At 42.1% G+C, this 9,245-nt stretch overlaps 1 protein-coding gene across 1 annotated transcript; it reads right to left on the reverse strand.

Moving 5' to 3' along the window:
- Positions 1-1,351: 1,351 nt before the first annotated feature.
- Positions 1,352-8,083, reverse strand: LOC113961281 (zinc finger protein 541-like). The gene is made up of 9 exons (XM_027671512.1): positions 6,842-8,083; positions 5,580-5,629; positions 5,285-5,424; positions 4,756-4,859; positions 4,116-4,191; positions 3,687-3,775; positions 3,079-3,162; positions 2,074-2,237; positions 1,352-1,628 (listed from the first exon to the last, which is right to left on the reverse strand). The coding sequence occupies exons 1-9, from the start codon at positions 7,052-7,054 to the stop codon at positions 1,532-1,534; spliced, it is 1,017 nt and encodes a 338-aa protein (XP_027527313.1). The 5' UTR covers positions 7,055-8,083; the 3' UTR covers positions 1,352-1,531.
- Between the last annotated feature and the right edge of the window lie 1,162 nt (positions 8,084-9,245).

Here is a 9,245-nt window from a genome sequence, read left to right on the forward strand (position 1 = left end):
ACAGAAAAGCTTTAAAATGTAATAAAATTGCTACCTGAAAGATATAAAGAATATGTAAGAAAAGATATTAAAACTCTTCTCTTGCTATTATTTAAATCTAGCTGGGTTTTAGGGCAAGCTTTTGTTTGGAGCAGAGAGAAGTTACATATTAATATAAAGAGCAGATCACAGTAATACCAATCTTGATAACAAAACTTGTATCAAAACAATATCTGATCCACCCAAACCCTTAAAAACATGGAGAATAGAAATTTATGGGAAAGTCAATTGCTCCAAAGCAATCATGTAGTTTTAAACATCTAATGCAGAATTCCTATGTGTTTCTGGCAGCTCCTTTGAAGAAGCTGTTTCTCTAAAAACACTGTGGAATTCATCTAAGAGACTAACGTTACAAGAATTACCTTTTCACACTAATAGCCTTAAAATTTGTTTTAATACTTAGGTTCCAAATATGCCAAAACCTAGCAGGTTTTAGTGCTTTCTTGCCTAATATTAGACAAAGCAAATCCCACTTCCTTCCCTGCCTGCTTGTTGCACACACAACAGCAAACTAAGTGGGTACAGTTCCTAAAAAATGCCCACTGCAAAGCAAGTACTTTATAGGCTCTGCAACGCCCACCTGCTTTGGCTCCATCAGACAACAGGAAATTCCTGGAAGCCTGTCAGAGCCAGACTAGTAGTTCCCCCTCCCTCATCCTCCACTCCATTCCCCCACTCTCCGCTACCAAAACTTTGCCACACACCCTCCATGCACTGGGCTAGTGACTTTGATGCTATTTTTGTTGCAAATACAAGCTATGAGAAGCCAGAGGATAGTGTTCACACCCCTCTGCATTAGGTAAGGAGGTTATTGAGGCCCAGAGCTGGAGGTTGGTCTTTTTATCAAAGAGAAAATGAAACTGAACTACTGATTTCTTTGTACTGAATGTGGATATTAATTTTATAGAATCAGATAGGTTGGAGAAGACCTTGAAGGTGAAGCCATGAAAATCTTGTGGCTTGGCAACAAAAACAACCAAAAGAAAGCATTTTATCCCTCCAAGTACAATGAGATGAGACCGCTACTTTAGATCCAATTCATTGAATTAATCAAAGCCTCCCTTTTCACTCCCACTTGATATTTCTACGAATCAAAGAATAAAATCCCACCATTGTTTCAGTGGCAGTAATGAGGACCCCCCTTCGCAGTACTCTGCCTGCTGAACCAGAGGCTGGGCCTGCAGAAGAATGTGCATGCCCAGGTTCTTTTTTCAAGGCACATGCTGTGTTCACAACACCAAAGAAGCATAACAAACTTTGGATAATGTTTTCATAAAGACAAAGGACAAAATGGAATGAACTTTGGTTTAATGACTTAATAAATGCAAAAAGACAAAATATAGAACGTAACACCAAACCTCTTACAGTAACTAATCAAAATCTCTTTCTAATAGACTAAACAGGAAAAAACCTCAACCCTAAAAGCTTAAAAACCAGCCTAATTTACATCAACTCCTATTTACATCTAACTTTTGCTAGCCCCAGACAACCCCTAATTTGGTCTTTTCTTCTTGGGGTGAGGCTCATCTTCCTTCTGTGGGCGATGGCTTCTCTCATGTCTGTTCCTTTCCCTCATTGTTTCAAACACCCTGGAAGTTAGGAAACAAAGCAGCATTTTGAATTTCTTTATTTTTAATTCAAAAACATCATTAAACCAAGCTTGAAGATTTCCATTTTTAAGAATTTCCATCTTTTGGGGATTTGACACATTCTTAATTTGATAGGCACCATGAAACTGAGCTTTGTTATTTCAACTCTTTCAAATTTCTCTTTCTTTTCAGTACATCATATTTTTAATCTGATTAACTCCATTAAACCAAGTTTTGGTGTTCCCACTTCTGTGAACTCTGTCTTGTCGGGACACAGCAAGGGTTCATTCTGAATGCTGAGGGTTAAATAAGCTGGTTGGGGTTAAAGTGAGTTGTAATGTTGAACACAGCTGTGAGAGGTGATCCTCCAACTGCCTTAGAAAAGTTCAGTCTGTTTTAGTCTAAAGCAGCAGGGTTTTAGCAGAAGGAAGAATAAGTGTCACACCGTTTGCATGTCCCACACGGAAATGGGCCTCCTGCTGAGCGAGGTGGCTGTGGCGGTTTGCAGCATGGACATACAGTGCTGCGGGGCCTTCTTCGGCCTCTCTTCTCCATCTCCCCATTCTCCTCCTTGGGAGCGTTTTTGCTCCTCTTTGGTCTGCCCACAGTCTGAAAATCAAAGAGTCTTTATGAATTTTTCCTTCTTTTCAGAAAGCTGGAAATTAGAGTCTCCAGTACAAAAATGTATCAGCCCAAGCAAACTCCTCCAAACACTAAAGAGCTGAGAAAATGCCTGGATTGGGCTGCAAGGATGGGGAGCACACACAGCACTTGGAAGAAAAACCACCTCATTTCTACTGCCCAAAGTGGTGGGATAAATATGTAATTATCTATATAGCTACTTCTACATTTAGCATTTATATCTCTCTATTTATTATCTATTTATATATTTTTTTCCTCCACAAATGTCTAGGGAACAGGTTAAAAATTCAGTCAAATTACTGAAGATACACAGTTACCCAGTTTCTAGCACCCAAAATAATCTCTGTTTCTGCGAACCAAATTCCTGTTTGCTGGCAAGAAAAGTTTCACCAGAGCCGCAGCGCCAGCAGCTCCTTTTAGGGAGTGTGCTGGGATGCTAGGAAAGATCCTGAAAATCTGCAGCCTCTAGTTAAACACAACCAGGATTACTCATGTTAGGAAGTAGTGGGGAATTAAGGATCTGATTGAAATCAGTGAGGGTGACAGCACTTCTTGAAAAAAGTCTGTAAGGAGTCAAAGCCCATTTTGGTGATAGCATGGCTTTGTTGGGTTAAAGTTATTCTACAGAATTCAGTATTTCTAAGCAGCAATGGAATAAAGCCCTGGGCAGCATCTGCTGTGCCTTTCCCAGTGCACAGGGTGATGTGTTCCTGGCAGAGCAGCATCTTGCAAGCCCTCCCAGCAGGTTTTCTCCCCTTTTCCCAACCTCTTGACCCTCCTTACATTTCTTGATTTTTTTCCCACTCACCTGAGTAGGAGGGGGAGCAATCCTACGTTCTTTTTTCCAGGAGTAGTAATACTCCACACACTGTGCCACGGTCTTACTTTGAATCTATTGTGAGACAACAGAAGGAATCTAAAATGGCAATCTTGTACTGTGCATTGGAGAAAAATTAGAGTATGGAGTAAAATAGCAAGTAAAAAAGTGGAGCAAAAGGAATAGGAAGTAAAATTAAATAAATAGGGAGTAAAGTAGGTATTATGCAATGTAGTTAAACGTATTATGCCATATAGCAAAACATTTAAGGGATAGATCAACAGCAAATCCATCTAGCACAATATTTGTTTTCCCCATTCTCTCCGGTTATCCCACTGCAATATGCCATGGAAGTGTCAGCACACATATAGGAGAGGTCTGACAGAAAATAAACCTTCCTGTTCCAAAAAAGCTTGGAAAAAAGGGCTGGAAGGGCAGAATCACACCTTTCACACAGGCAGTCAGTGTACCATTTTGTTATTATTTTAATACTTCTGGTATTTGAGAAGAGAGATACTGAATTCTGGTATTTGGTACTAGAAATAATCAACATTCCATTGTAATTGTCCATTAGGGCAAATAATGTCCAGTGGCTTTACCTCCTTCTGGATGAGATGAAAATCCTTCCCATAGGTGTGAAAAGCCATTTGAAATGACTCCTTCTCATGAGGTGTCCATATATCAGAGCCTGGCAATAAAAAGCAACAGGTAAATTGATCACTCTACCAATTTGAAATAGATCCCTCTGGTAAAACAGATCACTTGCAGCCGAAGAGAAATCAGCATCATTCATTATTCAATTATCGACATATCTCCTTTGGAAGGCAATGAAGACAAGAACAGGCATTCCCCAGGGAAAAAAGCACAGAAAACAAATAAAACTGAAGGGGTAGATGCTGCTGCTTTTCCTACCCCCAAAGAACATGAGACCTTGTTCTCATGTTACTTTTTTAACAACAAATCCTTGACATGGCAATTAAGTGGATGGCAGTATCTGTCAGCAAAGGAACAAGCTCTACTTCAGTTACCTGCATAATGATAATCAGCCAAGGGATGGCCTTGAGGTGTCTGAGGCCCCCCTGACCGGAACATCTCCAGAGCCTCCTGCAGGATTGAGGAGAAAAAGACTTTAGCATCCCAACCACAAGGAACCAAAAAGGTAAATGCTTTCTTTCAGCTAATTTCACTTCAGTGATTCAGTCTGCTGGAGGAAGATTTTGATTATATTGGTAAAACCTTGTGATTTTGCTCCTCAGCCCTTCAATTCCACTCTCCAATATCATGATTTTGCTCACCAACCCAATGATTTTACTCATCTTGCATCCAGGATCACCTCAGCCCACTGAGGCTTTTGGAAATTTTTCCTCAATCCACACCAAAATGTCTTAGAGAATACAGATCCCCAGGAGATTTTAAGGGAGCAAGCTGAGGGACCCTTCACCAGTGCCTCCAGGAGAGGCTTTCCCCCTGCTTGAGCCATTTTGGGCTCTTCCCTGCTGCAGCGCCTGGGCTGGCAGAGCCTCCTCATGGAGACAACACATGGCAAGTGCTCCTTGTTAAATCCCTTCTTCAAAGAGCAGGCAGCAAAGGCTGTCCCAGTCCCCAGTCCTTATTAATTTCCTGTCCATTAATTCCCCTGTTCATTCCATCCAAATATCTGCTTCTTACCGCAACATTGCCCTGCGCCTCGTGCAGGCAGTGTAGGGCAAGCTCCAGGTTAGCTGCTGCCCCAGGAATGCCACTGGAGATGGCCATATCAAGCAGATCTCTCACTGCAAGCAAAATAAAAACCCACGGAAAGTCAGGTTTGGGCAAAGAAAGGGGAAAAGTTGCGTTACAAGGGAGAAGGAAAGCAGAAGAGCTGAAGATAGACTGAAGAACAGGAAAAGGCTGGGAAGAAAGGCTGAGATGTCCCAAGGATGTGCTGTCTCTCTCTTAAAAGCAATGGTAATGGAAGCGGGGATAAATCTCCCCTCTTTCAGAGTTGTTGGCCAGTGACAAATGCCCTTGAGCATAAAAGTTGTTCTTTTTGCTGGTCTACTAAAAGTGAGCAATCTCCTTCCCTCTAACACTACAATGTGGAAAGATGGGAGAGACAAGAAGAGCAGTGAAGCATGCAGGAAGCTTCTTTTTTACCAAAAAATGAGGGATTTTCAAACCCAAGTATCCCAGGGGTGGAAAAAAAGCATGCAGATACCTTTGTCATGCGTTTCCATGTCAGAATCAGTGTCCTCCCATGGCTTCCAGACCAGGGATGCGTGTTCTTCATCCTCAGTTGGGGGTCTGGCCTGCAGCTCAGGGAGCTCAGCCTGAAAGTCACTGCCAACATTGATGTGTCTGAAGGAAGAAGTGGAGGTGAGAAAGGCAAGTGGTGAAGAGAACATCCCATGGACCCATGAGTTTGAACCAATCCCACTCTGACTGTGAAACAGCAGTTCCCTCCTCGCCATTCCCCAGATTTGCTGTCCTTTAATCACTATGCCAGAACTCACGGCTTAATGCGGACTCTTGTTTTCCTCTTCATTTTCCCTCTCCTTTCCACCTGAAAGAGATCAAAACAATACTCCAGGTAAAAATCATTCTGCCCACACTGCCCTGTAGACTTCCTTCTCATCCTTATTGTTGCAAACCACTAGCTATTCTCTCTGAATTCCCCTCAGTTTGGTGTAATTGCTGAGTTTTTCACTTGGAACTTCTAAGGAGAGACCTCATAGCAGTCTGCAGCTTCCTCACGAGGGGAAACGGAGGGGCAGGCACTGATCTCTTCTCTCTAGTGACAAGTAACAGGACTGAAGGAAGCTGAGTCAGGGGAGCTTTAGGCTGGATATTAGAAAAAGGTTCTTCATCAGAGGGTGGTTGGGCACTGGAACAGGCTCCTCAGGGAAGTGGTCACATCACCAAGCTTGACAGTGCTCAAGAAGCATTTGGACTATAATCTCAAGCACTTGGTGTGATTTTGGGGGGTGACTCAATGATCCTTGTGGGTCCCTTCCAACTCAGAAGATTCTGTGATTCTGTTCCTGAGAGGAACTATTCAGGATGGGATTTCACAGCTGCCTCTGACCATGGGGCAGAACCAGCCCCACAGGGATTGAAAAACATGGAGAAATTTATACAAATATCTATCTAGAAAAGATATTCAATATATGTAAAAATAAAAAGTCTATATACATATATTAAAATAGAACATATCTATAATTTATATACAAATATAAATACAAATTTAAATTTTATATAAATATACAAATATAATAATCATTAAAACCAGAACATTTTGGGGGGTCAAAGCCAGTATTGGAGGACAAGCCCAGTAAAGTGGTTGCATCCCATGCACAACAGGAATTGCAGAGGAGAAGTCACATAATTCTGTTTTTTTAAGCTTTGGAGAAGCTGTGGGCAGAGTCAGGGCTTAATGGTATTTGCTGACACAACTCCTGAACTCCTCAGTAATGACAGGATTGTTTTGGGGTAACCACAATGTAGTTTTACTACTTAAAGAGGTACCAAGAACTGGTAATCAGATCATCAGTGGACGAGGATCTGAAACTGCACCATGACATCTCCCTAACTCCTCTATTGAAATGTCCACATTTCCACTGGAGGCATAATTATTCCTAGAGAAGGTGGACCCCACTTTAATTTATAACCTCTTCTGGGGAAAGCAACCATAGATCATGTGGTGGTCGGTGGGACAGCCAGCTGGACTCTCCTGCACTTCTGATACCAGTTTAAGGGCAAACAAGGATTTTCTTACCTTTGACAGCCCTGAAGCAATTCTAGGAGCACAGGAGGAGATGAGAATGTTGACCCAGAAGCCAGATCCGGGGCTGAGGCTAGGAGCTGGCTGTTTAGAGAAAGCCCAGGACCAGATCCTGCAGCTGCTGCTCCACCAGTGATCCACCTGTGTTCCACCAACGGCTGCAGGAGCAGCAACAACGGTTGCTGGGGCACAAGCCCAGCATTCCATATAGAACCCCAGGGAACCCAACGGGGATAAATAACGGTTGTGCTACCTTTGCTTCTTTTAATTCTTCTGTGGCGAGTTTGCTTTGAGGACCTTCCCATCAGGGCATGCCTCGGGAGTCCCCTGGACAGGGGAAAGCAGTGCAGGGAAGGCTCTCTCTGTTCTCTGTGCTGCTCTGTAAAGTGCCTCCAGCTGAGCATGCACAGGATCCTGACTCCATCAAAGAGACAATACCACATTACCTGAACTGGAGAACTAGAAGAACTCTTGGAGCTGGGTCTCCTCTGACTCTGAGATGATGCAAGTCATTTAGTGGAGAATCAATTCTGAAGCTTTCTCTCTAAGTGGAGACATTCATCCTGCTCCCTTTCTAAGTTGTCTGGTGCCTAACAATGTTGCAAGTTTTCTCTCCTTTGGGGCACTAAATTGGTCTCTCACCTCAGCACTCATTCCTTGAAACTTGGAGAAACAGGATATTTTTAAGGGGAATTGATGGGGACAGAAACATACGCACATATGGACACAATACCAGTAATTCCATAGGAAACATTTAATACAGAATTCCTATTTCTTTCTTCCAGCTCCTTTGAAGAAGCTTAATGTTCCTCTAAAAACACTACGGGATTCATCTAAGAGATTAACATTAAGAGAATTACTTTTTTAGATTAATAGCCTTAAAGTTTTAATACTTAGGTTCCAATTATTCCCAAACCCAGCATATTTTACTGCTTTCCTGCCTGATATTAGACAAAAGCAAATCTCACTTTCCTCCCAGTGAGCTTGTTGCACGCAACAGCAAACTAAGTGGCTAAAAGGCCTAAAAAAGCCCCACTGCGAAGCAGATACTTTGTAGACTCTACAAGTCCCTTCTTTTTCTTGCAGAAATCAATGACTGGAAAAGCAACATCCTTTCAAGCCCAGAGCTCCAGAAACGGCAAAGAACCTCCAAGTGATGAAGGGGCTTTTTCCTCTTCTATCTTTTCCAGACAAGGGATATCCCCAAAATTTAGTCGTGAAACTCTGATATTTTCTGCCTGATAAGAAATCTGGGGAAATTATTTTAATTTATTGCTAGTCAAACCAGAGTAGCATAAGGAGAAATAAACCCAAATCTGAATATCTCTCTCTCTTGCTGCAGTTGCACCATTTTTCCCCCTCCTTCTTAAATATGTTATCCCAGAGGTGCTTCCAGCTTCGTTTGCAATTCAGCCTCAGCCAGCAGCAGATTCATCTCGGATCCAGGTGGCACTGGCTCCATCAGACATGGGGAAACTTCTGGCAGCTTCTCAGAGAAGCCAGCTGGGTAGTTCCCCATGTGGAGTGCAATCAGAAGACCATCAGCTCTCATCTTTGATCTAGGGAAGCCATGAGCTGTGTTTGTGAGAGCAAGAGCCACAAAAAAAACCTGCAGGGTTTTTAATCAGAAAGCGCTGAAATAATTGAAATAATAAATTTAGACTTTGTCCTGTAATCTGCTAAATTACTGAGTAAAATCCAAAATATTTTCCTTGGCGTTGTAGCTGTTGGTACTTCCCATGTCACTTTTCTTTATGCAATTTACAGGTTACATATAATTATTATGCCAATAAATAATTGCAATACTAAGTTATGTATTTTATTATTTATTATTTATCATTTATTATTCCAGTCCATACCATGGAACCTTCACCAGGCCCATTATTGCAGGATCAAGTCTATCACTATAATGTTATGTAAGTATATTTGGCATATCTGAGTTTATTTGGGGTGTAAAAGAGTCATAATGTTAAGATGTGGGCTAAGTGAAACTCGCAGACTGTTTGTACATTAGAATACCGGAGGAACTTCATTGCCACCCACCTTGTTGCCTGCACGCCAGGGTGCAACTGACACCAGCACAGAGATAGAGATCTCCAGTGGAGCCATGGTTTCATCCTTGAAAGGCACTCAGCGTTTCAGGGGGCATTTTCCATCTCCCACTGCCTCCAGCAACAGCTCCTGAGTGTTAACGTTTCTGGTGTCATGTACCATAACACAAAAAAGGGGGATCAGCCATCCAAGGACTTCAGGTCCTTTGCAAATCATTCTTAGGCCTTACAAATTTTTTCTTCATTATATAAAATAGTAATGATAATATGAGCTACTACACCAAATTTCTCTGAGCATAATGTAATTTAGAGAGAGCCCGGGGCAGGAAACCTTAGTGTACCAATTC

The sequence above is a fragment of the Neopelma chrysocephalum genome, unplaced genomic scaffold (genome assembly GCF_003984885.1).
Source record: "Neopelma chrysocephalum unplaced genomic scaffold, ASM398488v2 Primary Assembly neopelma1_97102, whole genome shotgun sequence".
NCBI lineage: Eukaryota > Metazoa > Chordata > Aves > Passeriformes > Pipridae > Neopelma > Neopelma chrysocephalum.

What these genes read in the sequence shown, in the direction of transcription:
- LOC113961281 (XM_027671512.1), bottom strand. Translation starts at nt 7,054, where the DNA reads ATGGAATGCTGGGCTTGTGCCCCAGCAACCGTTGTTGCTGCTCCTGCA. An exon ending in AGGCGCAGGGCAATGTTGCG is followed by an intron (nt 4,192 to 4,755) that starts GTAAGAAGCAGA and finishes TCAATCCTGCAG; the next exon opens with GAGGCTCTGGAGATGTTCCG. An exon ending in TTCATCTCATCCAGAAGGAG is followed by an intron (nt 3,163 to 3,686) that starts GTAAAGCCACTG and finishes GTCTCACAATAG; the next exon opens with ATTCAAAGTAAGACCGTGGC.